Source organism: Poecilia mexicana, unplaced genomic scaffold, assembly GCF_051168715.1.
Source record: "Poecilia mexicana isolate PSO_F unplaced genomic scaffold, ASM5116871v1 scaffold_1, whole genome shotgun sequence".
NCBI classification, from domain to species: domain Eukaryota; kingdom Metazoa; phylum Chordata; class Actinopteri; order Cyprinodontiformes; family Poeciliidae; genus Poecilia; species Poecilia mexicana.
In genome coordinates this window covers 14,644,671-14,663,922 of record NW_028263370.1, presented here as the reverse complement: position 1 = coordinate 14,663,922, position 19,252 = coordinate 14,644,671, and the positions used below count along the sequence as shown (strand labels likewise).

The following is a 19,252-nucleotide window of genomic DNA, read 5'->3' as shown; positions in this document are numbered from 1 at the left end:
AGACAGAGCAGCATACCACTTTTGCAAAGCCAAATGTGAATCTGATGGCCTGAAAATGCAGTCTTGCCAGATTTATTTTAATGCTGCAGTAGATAACTTTTATTAAAAAAATGTTTTTGTTTTTTTTTACATATTTGTTAAAACTACTAGTATGTTGTGAGAGTGGTCCTACTGCTATCTGCAGAAATATGCCGCTCAGTCATAAACCCCCAATCAGAGCCAGGACGAGTCTTAGAGTTGTCAATCACACTCATGTATGTGCTACTCACACTCTCCCCCCTGGTCTCTGCCATACTACAACACGGCCAGAAGACCATGGCTTGTGGTGAACTGCGAATTGAACTTATTATGTTTTTCTTGGAACAACTACTTTTGTTCTTGCCACTTTACCATGAAGGCCACATTTGTACAGCTCATGACCGAAGGTTATCCTGTCAGCAGATTCTCCCACGTGAACGGTAAATTTCTAAATCAACTCCAGTGTTGCCATGGGCCTCCCGGTTGTTGCTCTGACTAATGCTATCAACGTTTTCCTTGATCTGTTTGATGATTTTTATGATGCTAATATCATCTAAAAATGTTTCACGCCTTGACAGAACAAGCACACGAAGATTAAACTCATAAATGGACTCGACTGATTAGGTGAAGTCTGAAGTAAGTCGGTTGCGCTGGATTTTATTTGGAAGTGTCAAAGTAAGGCCAGATTTTTTTTTTCAGATTTTGTGTGTAAAAAAAAAATGAAAACCATGGATTATTTTCCTTGTGACTTAAAATCCAAATAAAATAGGTTTTGATTGTAACCTACAATCTGAAAAAGTTCGTGGAACTGAATACTTGTGCAATGCGTTGTCGCTGTACTGAAGACTGATTTCCTGCTGTGTGTGTGTGTGTTTTTTTTTAGGCGCATTCCACGGTTTTGCTTGTAGTTCTTAAACCTTCAGCGAAACTGGTTTCATATAAAAAGGAAAAAAGAATCGAGTCGGCCTTCCTTTTTTTAAACATGTGATTGGATGAAAAGATTGTATCACAGAACAGCGAGCCAGCAGGATAGAGCTGGAGTGAAAGCAGCAGGAGCTGCCACGTCAGACGCTGCCGAGGCTTCTTGGCTGTCAAGACTGAAAGACACGCAAGCAGAAACAAACACATACATGCAATTGAAGCAAATGCCTCTGCACATCCACGGAAAAGAGGGTTTGCCTTTGCAGATATGTAAAGGGGTTTTGTCACCCATGTCCCTTTGCGAGTAAATGCAGGTGGAGGCGTTCTTCTGTCCCTTACTCATGGTAGAGCACAGAATAAAAGCAGCAGATTCCCTCCCTTAAGAGAGCGGTCTCTACTTTGTGGTCAGATCTTATTCTATTGGCCCTCATGCTGGATTTGTTGGGTACAAAAAGTCACATACTCAAAAATGTATTCTTCAAATGACGATCTTAGTAGGTTTGAATAACTCCTTCAAACTGAGACCAAATTGTGAAAACTGCTCAGTCCTCACACATCTTACTAGAGAACACAGCATGCATCGGATCAAATGCAAAATAGGGTTTGGCCTCATTTTTATTTAGGCTAGCTTTCCATTTCCTGGAGAAATTGCATTATGTGAACACAACGAAACCATTGTTTCAGCAAATTTGGAGGATCTTTCAGCCTCTTTATGCAGGGAAAATCAAAACATGAATGCAGTTTTTTTTTCTTTTTTTTTTTCAGTCTGAAGCAACGCAGAGATTTGATTCTCCTGATACTGCTTGGCGCCATTTGCTTACTTTAAGTGGTATAATATGGTTATGATACATTAGCATTCCTCAACATGGCCAGAGAAATACAATACGAAACATTTTAGTCAGCAGAGCAGAGGAGGAAAAAGATAGGCCCAGAAGATGGAGAGCCAGGTAAAGGATTAGCATGAGGAGATGCACAGGTTTCCCCGATGAGCGGCATTCCTTTGGAAAAAGCCCCTCTGAATAGTGAAACTGTTTGAGATAGTCTGTGCTGTTCTCAGAAGGGACAGGCTGGGAGTTAGTAAAGTGGCTTTTAAGCTCACCAAATCCAACATATCCCAGATAAGACTGTAACTCTTCCTGAAGGGAACGAAAGAGAGGAGGAGCAGAGACGAAAGAATGGGGTAAAACAGAGAGAACAATGGCCGAGGTGGCAGATGTACTAAAAGCAAGAGAAGGAGGGTGAGTCTGTGGAAGAGAGGTCAAAGATAAGCAAATAAAAAAAAAGAAAAGAGGAAGAGAAAAAGAGAAAGAGTGGAAAAAAGGGAAATCAAAGGAAAAAGCATATTTCCAGATATGAGCACACATGTTTTTATATAGTGAGATCCTGCCTCATGCAGAGCAGCAATGAACCCAGAGACACTGAGCAGATTCGGCTGCTTCTCCAGCAGGATTTTATCACCTGCGTGTAAGGCGGCTTGAATATACACCGGCCAACCTCATCAATCTATGCTCCGCTGAGTTATAGGGAGAGATCGTGCTGGCCTTTCATGCACTTATAAGTGTTAGGAATTTATCAAGGCAACAAAACTATATTACAAAAAAAAAACTACAAAAATAGCCAAGATGGTAACACAGAAAAAAATAAATAAATAAAAAAAGACACTTTAAACTGTGTCTGTTTTAAGGTTGTTTTTTTTTTTTTTTTAGTTATTCCACTTTGAACATATAGTGACATTCAAAAGTATTCACACACTTTGAACTTTTATTGACTGGGGCATTCTAACAAATTAATATACTCTGATACATTATACATTGTAGCTCTATTTGTAACTTCAGGGTTGTCATCCTACCAGAAGCTGAACTTCTGCTCCAGTCTCAAAACTTTTGCATCCTCTAACATTTTTTTTAGGAATGCCCTGTATTTAGCTCCACCCACCTTTCCAACTGAACAAAAGCATCCCCACAGCACAACACTGCCACTACCATGTTTCACAGTGCTGATGGTATGCATAGTGATGCCAGAATTATACTTTAGGGGATGATTTTTGTGTGCAATGTTAGTTTTCATATGCAATGTTAGTTGAATAGCGTTGTGCTTATTTTGTTTCAACTTTTTTTCAGCAGTCAAAACATGACAAAATGTGAAAAAATTAAAGCACGCGCTATGAATACTTTTACAGGCATGTCCCTGAAAAGACAAAACGCAGGTGCACAAACAGGGTAGAGAGCAAACCGTTTATACTCCAGTTTTGATCATTTATAATTTACTCAGTGGTCGAGTTTTAACTTTTAAGAAAAACATTATAATCGTCGTTGTTAAATTCCTCCTTTTTTTAGACTCCACACCAAACTCTCAGGCTGTATTAATTTGACTGCTGGGAAAAGGGACGGCCTTTTCCCGGAGCAATCCATAACATCTGAATATAAAAATAAATATGGAGCGCGGGTGCGCTGTTAACCCTGAAGCGAGAAAGGAAAAAAGCTGCCTGGAAGTTTTGGTGGTGGTGGTGTATGTGTTTTTCCTCTGCTTCACTAACATAGAGGGAACGCACGCTCTCACTCTGCTCGTACACCCTCACCACCTTCATTTTCCCCTTTATTTTTGTGTTTCTGATTAAACTTCTCGTTTCCATCGCCGTATTCTTTATCTTTTTCCCCCCTGCTTTTTTTTTCTTTTTTTTTTTTTTTCACTGCCTCACTTCTCTGCTGGACGCCGCCGTGCCAGTTAACACACCACAAGCCAGAGGGAGGACCGCAAGAATGCTTAAATCAGCATAATTAGGCCTGTGTGTACTTTAAACACACACGTTTCCCCCAAGCCTGGACCCCTGCCACCCGTACACCGCTGTGTGCGCAGCCACGGCCCGTCTCTTTGAGTCAATAAACACAAACATATCAGCAGTCAGTCTCGCAAACGTTTACACAGCATTCACACGAATGCATATGCAGTGCACGAGGTGAAAAATGATGCAGTACGCTCCCAGCGCCCGACTTCAACCCGGCGTCCCAGGCACCGTTCTTGCGTACCGCTTTCACGCTCGAGGCCCAAACCACCGTCACCGCGCGCGCACACCGATCGACCTTTTGATCTGCACAGTTCGAGGGGGAGGAAGGAAAATCATTTTAATATGGGGGCTCTGCATAGAAAACTTTCACCTGTGTTGAAATGGGTCATAAAGCATGCCAGAGAAAGTACAAGCAGTAAAAGAAAAAAAAAAAAAAAAGAGAAAAGCTGCAATCTCAACTGGCTTTGCGGTTAAGCCCCACACACATCTGCATGTGTTTTAGTTTTTAGTGGAGCATTAACAAACAACAGCCTGCTGGTGATTCCAGGGTGCTTAGCTGCATGTGGGGATTATCAGTAGTCATTAGTGGCCATTTAACAGAAATCACTACCATAAAAAGAATCAGTCTTACCATGTCATATAGAGAGGACTCTAACACACGCTGAGTACCTTGTGACTGCAAAGACCAAAGCTCACTGGACGGTGCCAGTAGGAAGTCCACATACGCTCATTATCGGCATAAATGGAATGGGCCTTTAAGGATACATTAAAACCATTTAAGGCGAGCGATAATACACAACGATACCTTAATGGATTTTAAAAACAAGTAGTAGGTGCACAAGATTGAAATTAACACTTTTTTAAAAATTATTTCTAATCCACCTAGAGTCAAAATTATACAGGCTCAAATATATACATGCAGCTCCACTAATTTTTTGATACATATAATCTGACGTTAATCTGACTGGATATTTGACCTCTCCCCTTACTGGACATGGCAGAGTTAATTTAAAGGTTAGTTTCTGGGTCACAGACTTCATAGTGTTGAGGTCAGAGGGAGCCTGCTTTATCGATTCCACACAAATCAAAAACAAGTTTTGGTTTGTGTTTGGGATCATTCTCCTGTTCAAACACCCGGTTGTGTCCAAGTTTTGACCATATAACGCCAATTTTTTTTTTCTTTATATGATGAAACTTGTTTAGGATAATCAAGGAGCTTCAGTCCTGTGGCCCTGTAGTGAAGTGAGTTCATGCTTAATGGAGTCCCACCCTTAATGGGGTGGGACTCCATTAAGGGTGGGACTCCACCCTTAATGGGTGGGACTTCACCCATTAAGGTGGGAAGCACTTGCTGCAAAGTCAATGCCTTTCAACACGACTGCAAGTCATCCAAACCTAACAAAGCTGCAGGAATGCAGCATGCATAAAGAACGGCAGTGGTAGCATCATATTTTCCTGCCTGTGGTAATGATACACTGAATAAATAGAGTGGAATAACGAAGGACTGCCTCCAAATTATTCAACTTCACCACAACTAGACTACTAAATGACAGGCTGGGAGTTTTTAAAGTGGCCCAGTGCAGATTGGAGAAAATCTATAAACTCAAACTTGGACACACATTTAGAAATAACTAAAGCGGCTTGTTGTATATCAGGCCACTCCTCTATAAATAATGCCTCAAATAAATCAATAAAATCTCAGAATTATTGATATTCACACCTACAAGCTAAATAAGGTAACTTCTGACCTGTGCTGTGCTCACAAGGCCTCATAGTGGAGGCGTAATTATCTTGTGTGAGTTAGATAGGAGTCATAACAGCAGCGACACCAGCGAGGTTACACACTCAGCGGGACAGAGTGAAAGTGAGCAACTCTGACCCCGTTTGAAGGTGTCCAATAAAAACACTTCCCTCCCTCAGAAGTTTAAGCACTCTGAGCTCCCAAAGAAGCTTCAGGTGTGGACTGACACAGAGTGTGACGCCCGCACATGCACAAACCGTGAATAAAAGGAAGAGTGTCAAACATGAAAGGACTGACAGCTTTTAATTCAGTCTGAAATCTAATTTCCTTTCTGCAGACATGCACAAGGCCCGAGTAACTCCAGCACCAGCTATTGATGATATACTGCGCTAACTCATCGCTCCCACTTTGATCTCCCAGTTTCGTTGCCATGGACAGAAAACTCTAAATTTGATCTGATTTGCATTTGATAAAAGTGGTGTATTTCATATTGCTTTACTGGAGACAAAAAGCTCCTTTTGCACTAACCTTCTCACGCCAGTCAGACAAATTTTCAGTCAGCAGCATTCAGTCCAACTGGATTGACAATGTTTTTATGAGGGCAAGCCCTGAAAACCAGCCACAAAGAAGTGACTTTACGTTTCCCTCCGTCTGTCTCTCTGTCTCTCTGTCTGTCTCTCCTGGTCCCTCATTTCGCTGTGCTCACACAGCTGTGATTCTTGCGCAGGGTTCAAACAAGGTAAAGATATGGTATATTACGCAATGGCTTATAGATTTTTCCACCCTTGGCAAGCTGCCAGTGCCCTAAGCAACAGTTAGGGGGGAGGAGGGAGGGCTGCGGAATCATAGAGAAGCACACTTTGTTCCACAAAGTCTGACTCGCTAACTGGATTCACTGGCTGGTAATGGGACCGCAGATCTCTGTGATCAGGCTGTGGGTTTGACTCTTTTAATAGAGGAAATAGTTTTTGATTGGAGAAATGTTTGTGCAGTCATGTCCAGAATCAAAAAGCAAAAAGACGCACAGCGTAGACAAAAATAAATGGCCTTGGGCAGCCGCACGTCTGCAAACTTTAAAATGACTTAACCACACAAAGCCCAAATGAAAGATTTTAATCTAAACCACTAATCAAAACAGTTTACTTGCTTTGATTAGCTTGTGTCTCTATATTATGCTTTTTTACAGCACCTTCTATGATTATTTGTACTCTTGAACGTATAGAGCCTTAAAATAAATTTATGCTTTCTTGCAACAGGATCATCTCCCATTTTGAAAATGAAATTCATCATTTATTTAAGTAAAATGTGCTCATAAAATGTGCTCAGCAATTACAAAGTGGGAACTTTTAATTGGTAATCCACGACATGGAGAGTTCATATGACGGGACCCTATGGTCCACGCTCCTAAAAATGTACCAGGTCGCACTGACAACAACACTTTCTAGTGTGGAACAATAACTGAGAAGGTGTAACAAAAATAGACGACGACTTAAGTTTACTACACTGAATAGGATGAGGGTAAAGGTTGTGAAAACATCTCATGGACTAAATTTTTAGTAGCCTGGCCTTTGCGTTCCGATGCAATATTGCTTGACCCTCATCTAAAAAAATTTAAAAAAAAAAGTCTGCTTTGTTTTAACAAGTAAGTATGGACTTAGTGCAACTTAAAAACCTTCCAAACAAATGCTGCACCTTGATTGTTGTTTGAGCTGAAGACAAATGCAAGTCCTCCTTCGTTCAGTGAAAACATGCAGTATCAAATACAATTTTTACAACTCGAACACAAACAAACAAGCTGTTTTGTTTTTATGCTTCTGGGAAGGAAAGCCCCAACACATCACCTATCATGTCACCGCCTATTGGACATGCTCTTCTGGGATTACTTTTTTGAAAAGCTTGCAACCCAACACTTGCAGCAACACCTGTGGGGACACCAAACATTATACCCATATGCTGGTGTGTCCACACTACTCTTCACATAAACACCCATAATGTCCCTGAGTTTGGGATTTTTTTGTGCCACGGCTTCTTTCTGAACATATATTCAAAGAAGCCTTGATAGCACTCCACGGTGAGTGAGAAAGGTCAATGAAGGGGAGCAGCAGAGCAATAAAAACTTTACTCAGGTAGACCTGCAGAATATATTATTGCTATGACTGTTTTGCTTTGGTTTCAAAGCTGCAGCGAAGCAGCGCTCCATACCAAATAGCTGCTCTGGTCTCTAAACCAACTTAAGTTACCAAGAAGTTCTTACATCCATTTTTCTTTAAAGATGAATTGTCCATCAATAGGTCCAATGTATTTCATTAAGCAAGCTGGAACAAGCCAGTAAGAAAACGGTTTATTAAAATAATCCACAAAGCCACCACGTGCTGAAGCAGCGCTTCCCAGTTTCTGTCTTACCGCTCTACATGTTTCAGATGGCTTGACGCGTCAACAAAGCTTATTTGAATAATTGCCCATTTGCAGGCTTTTGGAAAACTCATTAAGACGCTGATATGGTATTTCAATCATTTGAATGAGGTACAGGGATGACACATGTACACTGCCTCCCGACTGTCAGGCCTGGTAAACAATCAAACAAGAGTGGCTTGTTTTTGGCTCGTGAAATAGTTTTCAAATTTCCTATTGGGTTGTATTTTTAAGACGTCAGACTAGTAAAGTCATTTCTGGCACAGTATAGAGAGGCAGGTTGAGAAAAAATACATAATCTAAAGTAATGTGGTTCATTTCAATGGTGGAAAACAGCTTATCCTAAAATGAACTCAACTTTTCACTTGATTTACTGCTTTAGTGCCCTCTACAATAATTGGCAGCCCTGGTTAAGTAACACAGGAGAATAATCTCACACAGAAAAATTGAGAAAACTCCAACTTTTATTTACTTTAGTGTGTTTGTATTGGGATCAAGGATGTGGCGTTAATGTCGAGCTGTGTCAGAACGGGGTACTTTATTTGTGCTGTAACGTTGCCACCACTTAACTTTTTTCTTACATTAAAGCAGCAGCTGACTGTGTGGGTGTGACATTTCAATGCCGTATGAGAGATCCCACGTGGTCAGTTAATATTAGCTGAATAAATCAAAAAGTAAAGCTGGTCATCAATTTCACTTACAATTTCAAGCATCCGACATGCAAAGGTGAGTGAAGAGCATTCATTGCAAATGATCTGTATTTGATTAAGTAGTGTTATCATTGCAACATTTGAGTCAGAGTCGAATGGATTTTGCAACAGTGGTGCGCATAACTGGTACATATGGGTGGGACTCAAAAAGGCTGAGTGCTTTTAAAGAAGATGAAATGGCGTATCCTATGACTGGGTTTGCAGATTAGCCTTTGGCTAGAACACTTTAGTGTAAAACAACTGTTGCATTGTTTAATTATGTAACTGTCTTATGTGCTTTGCTTGATTAAATAAACTTAAGGAGCTAATGCAAAGTAAAGTGAAGACAGTGAGGAAGACGGTAGGGAAAGTACAAAATATCTCTCCAAAAGTTTGAGTCCATAATTTATCTTAAAAGTTTTACAATTGCTAATGAATGGGTAGTACATTGTATGTACCGTAACACTGAGAAGAGTTCAACTGTACTTGAACTCGGGGATGTTTGCTGGCCACATGTGTAAGCTGAGGAAGGCCAGCATTCACTGCGGTTTCACTCAGCATAAACAGGGTCTTCTAACTAGCTTTGCATTTGTGCATCAGAGCCAGCATTTTAACACAATAAGACCTACCACCATGAAATGTTAGTTTACAGACGGCCTGATTACTTTAGATTGTTTTTTTCTTTTTTGTAGGATCAGTTCTGGTCAGGCCGTCAAGCAGGCTGAATAATGAAGCCAGTCCCGTACCGTATGCCTGCAGGAGAGTTTTAATTTGACAAATCAAAACAGCAGTCATTCATGCTTTTCTCAGTGTTTTACAATAAAAATGCAGAAATAAATGATGTTGACATGAACAATGAAAGCTGTGATGTGTTACTGCCTGACAGACGTTTTGGGGCAGACTTCTTCCAGAATGAAACCTGGAAGACTCAGAATCAGCTTTCTTTTCTGAATCATCCAAATGCCCGTTGTTACAACCAGTTTCCAGAGATTTGCCTACCCTGTACGTAACGCATTTCTGGAAATGTCTCGGTCGTTTCACCTATTTTAAAAGTGAAGACGTCACAGAAAAGGCAGTAGATCTATATCCACTGAGCAAATATGGCCTAAATTTCACACACTGGAGCTACCCTACTCTTTTTAATTGGGCTATCGTAGCTCGACATAGGGTGTACTTCCTCTAATTAGCTATATCTATAGCGTATGGGAGGGTGATGAAAGCATGCATGTGTAAAATCCTCTTTTGAACAACTGCAAACTAACTAAGAGCTTTAATTTCACGCTAGGCTGCATTGTCCCATTCAGTGGGGTTACCCCCACAAAAAAAAAGAAGCCTCTGAGAAAATAAAAAAAAACGAGTGAAAAACACACCAGTGAGTCACTGGGGAGGGGGATGGAGACAGACAAAGAGAGACAAACAACAACAACAACAACCGAAGCTCATCCTTGCACAATGCAGATCTCCACCAACCGTCGCTCCTTCTTTTAAAGGGAAGCTAATTGAGGAGGTGGCGGAGGTGGAGGAGGAGGAGGAGGATGAAGATGAAGGGGAGTCTGTCTCAAGCAGCTATGAGAAATGCACAGCAGTTTGTTTCCTCTAGCATCTTCCCATCCCTTCATTCTTTATTGGGTCCTCGCTTTTCCCACCCTCTCGCCGTCTCCTCCACCCCCGAGTGATGTTGAAGCTCTAGTCGCACAACTCTCTTGCCTCGAAGGGTACTTCTGGATTTTTCAGGTGAGGCTTTGTTGGAAAGTTGTAAGCTGTCAACGTCTTACTTGCAGCAGATAACTCTTGGCATTTTTATTTAGCACAAGTTCAGATTAGTTGGTCCCAAAACAGAAACTAACAGCTGACACAAAACCTTTATCATCTTCAAGCAATTCGAGTCTCAAAAACAGCGTTAGCAGTTTGTTAATCGGGGGTTCTATACATAGAAACCAATGAATATTTACACAGGAAATGGAGGTTGATGGTGGTGCGCCACTAACGATTCTCATGTGTGAAATACGTACTGAGAGTGCAACATGTAGCTAATAGGCATTTAGCTAACTAGCAAATGTAATTTTATGAATGTTTAAGCAGTCACGTTTGAATTTTATTTGCAGAGAAGCCACTAATTACTTATACTGTAAGTGGATATTGGGGCCACCGAAGATCTTCCAACGTGAAACACACACCGACGACTAAATGTAGAGTGACTCCTGTTAAAATCACATAATTGTAATGAAGTGTAGCAAACAACGAAGTGTTCGTTTACTCTACCGTGACATATTTTTAAAGAGGACGAACACGTGCTTCACGCTTAGCGCCTTTCAAGTTACCTGTTACTTTCAGATACAACATGAAAACACAACAGGAAGCAGGGCTGCAAAGAGATTTCTTGCCATGAATTTATACATCTTTAAAACGATGCAATACTTTTGGTCCAAATTAAGTCTGTCGTCCAAAAGCGCTATTTGGGTGCTGAATCAGCATTACTTCATCTGATGAAGCAAATGGAAGTCATTATTTTGAGCCCCGGTTAAGACATTCAGCTTGACATTCTGTGTCTGTCTGAGACGCTAAAAGGCGACGCACATCTGCAGTGTCCAATGGCTGTCTCCACATGTACCCTCTTTTCAGAAGAATCTGCAACGTTTTACTATGTTTTCTCCAGCGTAGCTGTAGCTATGCTTTTTTTTTTTACATGCTTTCTTATTCTTATCTTCCTTAATATTTTAATTCAATTCAATTCACTTTTTTGAACTGAACTGAAAAAAATTGTTGTGAAGCGCCAATTCACAACAAATGTCGTCTCAAAGCACTTTACTAAAAAAAGACATCCTAGTTATCAAACTGTACAGCAAGCTTAGTTAGTTACTCAAAATAGTTTTAAAAGTTTCTACCTATGGAAACCCAGCACCAGATTACATTAAGTCTTTGATTTTCAGAATTACTTCTCCTGGATGAGCACGTTTAACAGCAGAAAATCGCTTGCATTGTGTTTTTGACTTTACAACGGTTCCTCATACCGAGCATGCATGTAGCGACACCAGAGAGAGAAAAACTCCCCTTTAGCAGGAAAAAACCTCCAGCAGAAGAGGCCTCAGTAAAAATTCCATCTGCCGCGATCGTTTCCAGTCGTGGAATTGAATGTAACTTTTGTGAGCTACGCGCCTAACCTCAGTTGATAAAGTTATAAGAATAAGGACCTTTAAAAATCCCGTCTTGTGTCACTCCGATAAGCCGAATATCAAATATTATCTTGTCTTACTATTAGAATACATCATTTCACCTCAGTGTAAACTATGCAGATTACGATATTATCTGCTCATAAATTTGAATAGAACCTCACGTCAAAATTCGTAACTACATCTTTAATGCCCTAACTGCAGCATTCTCAAGATTTGACATAAAAAGCAAACGTTAGGTCATTTTATTTTTCTTCTTCTACTGAGCATGGCATGTATGCATGTGGCCAGCTATATCTCAGGCCACCACAAGTCCGCCATCGGGGCTGCCTGTTTCCGCTGGCCACAGATCAGCCGAAACCTAATCCACACTAGCAGGCAAAGGATGATGGAGGGGGGAAAAAAGAAGGGGGTGGGCTGGGGGGGGCAACAATCCAGCCACACGAACACAAGCCCATCCATCCACGGGACAGCCACCTATTACCCTGCAATGCCAACCGCCTCGGTGGAGCATGATGAATCCATTTTCTATGGGCAGTCAGGGAGACTGCACAGATAAGGGATAAGCAGAGAGCCGCAGAGTTGGATTTACCCAACCTCGGAGGCAGATTCAAACACTTTCACCCAAACACGCTCAGGCAGAGGAGGTCTGTCCACACTCTGCAGTGAGGTTTATCTCACAGGCCTGCTTAGAAGTATTTCTTTTCTAGTTACAAATAAAATATGACATGTTTAGTTTGGACAGATTTCAAATATTGAAACTGAGCTTGGGAAGGAGTCAATTCATGACTCGCAAATCAAGATTATTATGATTGTTTTTCTTCTTCTCTTGCAATCAAACTGTATTTAGTCACTGTTCAGCTAATATTGACACGTGTGCTTCCCACTTCCCTGCTCTCTTTTCCTCCATTCCTGCCTACAAGCTCTCACTGTTGGCCAAAATGGTATAAGGTGGACCTGATCCGCCTCCGGCAGAAAGGATGAATAAGTAAAAAGAACACCGTGTACCCCCGGGTTCTGTATGCAACCCACCACCTGCCTGTGGGCCTGCAGTCAACAGACCACTTCCTCCCAGCTTACTGTCCACTAAACCAAAAAGGCTATTCTCCGTCTGCCTGTGTTATTCTCACCAATTTAGAATTAGAGGCGCATGTATGTAACCGTGCGTTCTTGTGTGTGCCGGTGCAAAGTGATGCTGGTGCCGGCCGCTATGTTACCAGATCGTGCAGGCCCACCTCGGCTTACACCAGCACCGGCGCTGTCTATTCCCAGTGAAACCAGAACTGAGGGCTGACGCAGGAGATTCCTCGTCAAAAAAATGAGCCAGGAACATAAAACACGTATCAAAAGGTGTGAATGGCCATACGGTGAACTCCAGGCCTCAAAAGATCGCACACTAAGAAATATAAAAAAAAAAAAAAGAAAAGGAAAAAGATACCGTTTTTCTGCAAATTCAATCACACTCAATTTAGACAAAGCTTGTCACCTACAGAACAACGTAGCAAGTTTATTCTTGTTCAAAAGTACTGATCCAGATAAAACCTAGCACCCCTAAAACATCTTGCGACAAGCCAAAGGTGTCGTTCATTTAGGTTTTTTTTTTCTTCCTTATTTCTTTTCATTTATTTTAATCAAGTGCCTCCTTCAGATGTGTTTGCTTATATTCTGTACAGCTGCAGCAGAAATATGTTAGCTATACGTACAAACACTGCATGGATTTCAGGAAGATTTGGCAACAGTGAAACACATGGAAATGCTTCGGAAAGAGGACAAACTGCAGGTCTGACTCGCAAACTTTTCAGGATCTACGTCTGAATCTGGCAAAGAGCATCGTCCACAATGTCGTACTGTGTAAGTTGATCCGCTTGCTTTTTGTACCTACTGTGATGTCATCAACTAAAATACACCCTGAGCAGAATTAGCGAGGAGGTGAGGGGGGTTGGGACACTATCTATTGGTGTATTTGTTTCTCTATGAAACTAATGAAGACAATATTTAGAGAGCACGTTTCACAAAATGGAACAGTTTTAGAAAAACAAAAAAGCATAAATGTAAAATATCTTACACTGCTTTGTGTGTATATAAGTTGATAATATGTTAATTGCACCTGAATCATGCTGATTGCTAGCATTAGTGAACAGAACACAAATATTAACCTATATTTAATTTAAAACCCATAATTAAAGACAACATAGAAGCCCTAAAAAATAATACAAATGGACACATTTAAAATAACTCTTGCCATATGCCCTTATGCTTTATCCTCAGTAAATGGTGAAAACAGTAAAAAACATTGAATTGACCATGACATGGTGTTCTAAAAGTGACAGTACATCTAAAGTAAGTTGGATGGATTTTACAGAAAGACTTGTGTCTGTAACCTTTAAAAAGTTTGCGTTTTGTCAAATCCTACAATGGACGTGAACAATTCTTTAACGAGCTTGGTCTCTGCTGTCTGCACCCAGTTGTTTGACAGAAAAAATATGACCAGATAACATCCTTGAAGAAGATACTAAGGTAGATTTGAGGGGAATTTATGCATCATAATTCAGATCAACTTTAGATTTTAGGACATCCACGCACAACGCCACACGTGGAAAAATATATATTTTCCATTTGAAAGAACGAGTTGTGTCGATTATACTCTACAAAATTTACACATTTTTGTCTGTTGCTATGACTACAGCATAGGCTAGTTTTTACCCTCGTTCTCTCAACAGTTTTGCCAAATCGCACAGAGAGAATTTCAAGCACTCATTTGATCTCCAAATTTGCAACACTTAGAAGAGGAATACAATCGGACATGAAACGTTTACAGAGGGAATCCGGCGAGCAAATAGGAACTTTTGTGTGCAAACTGCAGTCTCTTGCACATTGTTAAACATCACCGAGTTTGCGGCAGACCTTCAGAAGTTGGCGACGCACGCCAAAACGCGCCCCAGTCCGCATTAAGGGCTTATCTCAACAGGATAAAACGGGATTTAACCGGAGTCTGAAATAATTGATTTCAAAACGCAGCGCATAAAAGTTTTAATTAACGCATTAAAACTTCATGCAAGTGCACTTCCGTCGCAAAGATATGAAACAACGCCATAACCAGCCTCCTGGTGATGTTTGGCGAGAGCGCCTTTTGGCTGCTCGGGGTCCGTCAACCCAGCGTGGCCATTCCAACAAAGCTTTTACCCGCATTAATAATACATGCGTGACTGTTTGCATCAGATTTGAATGTTGTTGTTTGTTTTTTTTTCCTTTTGATTTGTGAATTATTTAGACAACTGCGATCTCCGAGTTCACTTGATGCCGTTGCGCACGACTCCATCCATCATCTGCGAGATGAAGATGAAGTTCATATTTCTGACTGCTGTTCAACTCAATATCATCGCAACGCTTTGGTAAAATATATCTGTACTTGACGTCCAGCAGCAGATCAATATGGACCGCGCGCATATGGCAGCACGCGCGTCCGTGCGGTGCGCTCGCGTGAGAGGATCTGCTGCCAATTAATTTTAATTAATGGAAAAAGAAAGAAAGAGGAAACTCGATGCGGACCTCTGCCTCATACCAGCGGGCTCGGAAAATTATCTGCACTAAATATGCAATAGGGCCGCAGGAGTTGTTTTACGGAGCTCATCAAATGAACTCTATGTATTGATCACGAAAATATCTACTTGACACGCACACAGAGGTCAAGATCAGCCTAGGCGAGAGAGGGAGAGAGAGAGAAAAGACAGTCTGATGATGGCATCAGAGTTTATTCTGGAAGGAGAATCAGTAGGGATGATAATTTGTGAAAGAGCTTGTGTTTCTGGCCATCTCTGCAGCTCAGGGGGCCCTGAAACAACACGCACGCGGAGAAAGGAATCTTGCATGGTTTCCACGGACTATTCTGTTTAAGGAAAAGGAATGGCCGTGAATGCCAAACACAGCAAAATATAGCGCATGTGTGCGTGTGTGTGAGTGTGTGTGTGTGAGAGAGAGAGGTTCCGATAGAAATGTCCTATATAGATTTGGTAAAACTACCATTAAGGATCAAAGCAAGATGGAGCGACTCGGCAAGCGAGAGGAGCGCTGTGGGCCGTGACCTCCGTGGATCACAGAAAAATCTAGCACGCATCCGTTTTAGAATGTAATCAGCTGTGATTAGTTTTGTAAAGTCAAAATCAACTCAAGTGGTTTTTGAAAAAATAAATAATAAAAAAAAAATAAATAAAATAAAGAGGATTAATGAAGGAATTCCTGACAAAGATTTTTTTTAAGAAGAACAACCACGCTGTAGGTTAATAATGTTAAACTACTGGTAATCTTCTAAATATAAAAATACAAAAAAAAAAAGAAAAAAAAATCTAAATGTGATACATATTTGGACAATTTGGACGAAGGAACTGCAGCCAGCGGCAGTCGAGGGGAGAAACCCCATGAAGGGCGGCCTGAAGCTGCAGGCTCTCCCGCTGCTGCACTTCTCCTCCGTTAACTCTGCAGTGACTGCACAAGACAAAAGAAACAAAAGTGCATGAAACAAACACACATGTAGGAGCGTATTTAGCCATGTGCCCAGGTCAGAACTCGAGGTGATGCAAGGAAAATGCAAAAGGTCATCTGCAGCTTGACCTTTGAGTTTGCAAAGTTATGAGCCAGAGCTGGTTCAATTTACAGACAAATTACTGTAAAATTATGATTATCTGTTTCGCTTATTAACACATAGAGAAACACAAAATGAAAAATGTACCAATAAAAGCATTCATTAAAAAAAAGAAAGAAAGAAAAGATGCTACAAGTGAAGAAGTGTGTGTGAAACTAAAGAATAGGGCTGTTCACCTTAGACCTTTTTATATTGTTTCAAATGAACAGTTTGAGTGAAATCTCATAAATGGAAAGAAAATTACAGGGTTTTTCAGGTCATAAAAAAGATAATTGTAGACCGATCACTCTCTGCTTCTGAGTGCCAACAGAAAATGAGGCCAAAAGGTAAAAAAAAAAAATCCTAAACCTCTAGCATTTTATATAAACACAGGATTGTAAATATATTTAATATGTTTTTTTAAATACTTCTTTAACAAATTAATATTTGGTGTGATGATAATAATGTCACCTTCAGAATAATAATAATAATAATAATAATAATAATAATAATAATAATAATAATAATAATAATAATAATAATAATAATAATAAAAGACTCCAGTCGTCTTTATGGAGCCTCTTCGTGAAATCACGCACATGGATGAAATCATATAATTAATTAAATCTTGTAGTGACTCTGTTGCTTCTATGAATAATAACGACGCAGCGTGGAGTCGCCACGCACACACGTGCAAGCTGTAATGCGTGAAAAGTAACCGCTGCTCTTTTTTTTTCTTTTTTTTTTTATGTGTCCCTTTAAGCAGAACATGTTAAAGCTTCAGGGGCCGGGATCGGTGCGCTTATACGGTGACCCGAAAAGGCCCCATACAGCCGATCGCATGAGCACGGCGGAGATCTCCCTAAAACAGCCGTAAAGTCACAAAGTCAAAATAAAACATATGAGGAAGAACTCAAAGAAAAAAAATTAGTTTCATATATAATAAAGTCGGTTTTTAACCCAGAGGCGTTTGCAGGACACCACCCCCTCTTTCTTCCCCTTTTCCCTCCGACCCCCCGTTTAATATAAAATAGATTTGGGAGAAGCGCCATTTTCTCTCCAAACCATGCGCAATGAGACGCGCAAGTATAAGCCCGCTGGAGGAATGCCATGAGATAGAACCGAGAAGGAGAGAGAGAGAGAGAGAGAGAGAGAGAGGCGTAGAGGGAAGTTAAACACTACCCGGGGAAAGAGAGCAGAGTTAGGAAGGAGAGAGGGGGTAAAAAGCTCCTTAATGCGCAGCAAATGACAGGCAGCAGTAGCACAACACAACACTGTAACCGCACAGTATACAGTAGGAACAAACCAGAGAGAGGACACCGGAAAACAGCAGCGGAGAGCAGCGCAACGAACGGCGGATTTTCTTCCCTTTTCTCTCTCATACCTGTGTCAAGCAGTAAGGGGAGTACATGGTGCAGCCTAGAGATGAAAACTGGAGAGGTTGATCACAAAGTTGGATGGAGGTTCGCTGCGGTGCCGCATTGCAAAGCCGCTGTGGCTGAGTCCAGGCTGTATAACCCCGCCTCGCTCACAGTGAAAGCTCCGCACTAACTTTAGAGGAAAGTTTTTTTTCTCTCTCCCTCTCTCTGCACCCTCCCTCCCTCGCTCTTTCTGACTCTACCCCTCTCTGTCCCTTATACCCGCTCATCCATTACCTTCACACAAATCTAACTTTCAACATTAAGGTTTTCCCTCTTTAGCGAAGCTTCTGTCCAGGGCCGGTCCGAGGTTGGATGAGGACCTGATAATGATTACTGTTTTAATGTGGGGTCTGGGGGGCCGGCACAGAAGCGTTTTGGAAACTTAGGGAGACGTGAGCTTTACAGCAACTTTCCAGATGTACTCTGCAGTTTTTATTGTAGGTTTTACATTTTCATGGATATAAATGCACAGCAGGAGAATATTGTGAAGGTTACTAGCCAGGGTTCTCTGTGTAATCAGTCAAACGCATTTCAGGTATAATCTACCATGTAAAAGAAGACCCCCCCCCCCTGTACCTATTTGATGTAAAACAATATTTGATCGAGATAAAAATCTGTCTACCTGAAAACAGAAATCCACAGACAGCTACATCTCGTGAGATCACATAACACAACTGATCGGAGTTCTGTTACAAATATGAATTTCTATCAATTTCTTTCTCTTTTTTTTGGTTTTCCTCTTTATCCATATATTGTTAATCTGAATATCCTCTTGAAGGTTTTTAGTTCTGTTTACCAAAGGCACCAACTCAGCTCTTGTTTCTGTGGGGACGTCTATGACCCGAACACACACAAAACACAACAAGCAGTTTCTGACTGAATTGCTCTGCATAAAAACTTTGTTGTTTTTCTTTTTAATTTCTTTGTGAAGGGATATTTTTTGTATTATATATACTAATACCTGCTGATTCACTTAATTCTTGCACCTCTTATGATGTCACTGACCCAAATTATGCACACAGGAAAATTATCTTCTTTTCTTCTTCAGTGCACTTTTAAAAACGTTGTTTCTATGTAAAGCCGGCTGGTGAACTCCATACTTCATTACCCAGCTGTTTTGTAGGTGTAGGCTTGCTATTGAATGAATACAGAACTATTTTTTTGAATGAGTTACTGACTCTCTGTCCATCTATCTATCAGCTGGACTATGACTAAGTTAATAGCTCTTACTTTTTACGCTGTTTAGCACTTTTTGCCGACTTTCAATCTTTAAAGTTGAGCATTATTTCTTTTCTTTCTTCTTAAAATTGTCTTTAAAAGTTCTTTGACTTTATAGTGGCAGATTTGACTTATGGTGATTTTTTTTTTTTTTTTCCTGCTTTCATATCCTTTGCCGTTACAAAGAATGCAGAAGCAAACCCAGCAGTGACCAAAATAGGCACCAAAAAATGTTTTAAATTTACAGCTCAGATTCTGT

The 19,252-nt window shown here is 40.7% G+C and overlaps 1 protein-coding gene across 7 annotated transcripts in view; it reads right to left on the bottom strand.

Moving 5' to 3' along the window:
* The window catches only part of nfixa (nuclear factor I/Xa), a 125,988-nt gene that overhangs the window by 91,248 nt on the left and 15,488 nt on the right, over positions 1-19,252 (bottom strand). Inside the window, exon 1 of one of the 7 annotated variants that reach the window (XM_088005086.1) lies at positions 17,739-18,330. The exons of the other annotated variants lie outside the window; for them this stretch is intronic. Within the exon in view, the coding sequence (XP_087861212.1) occupies positions 17,739-17,765 (27 nt within the window). The 5' untranslated portion in view covers positions 17,766-18,330. Of the gene's footprint in view, positions 1-17,738; positions 18,331-19,252 lie in introns of those variants that run through there. 7 annotated transcript variants of the gene reach the window in all.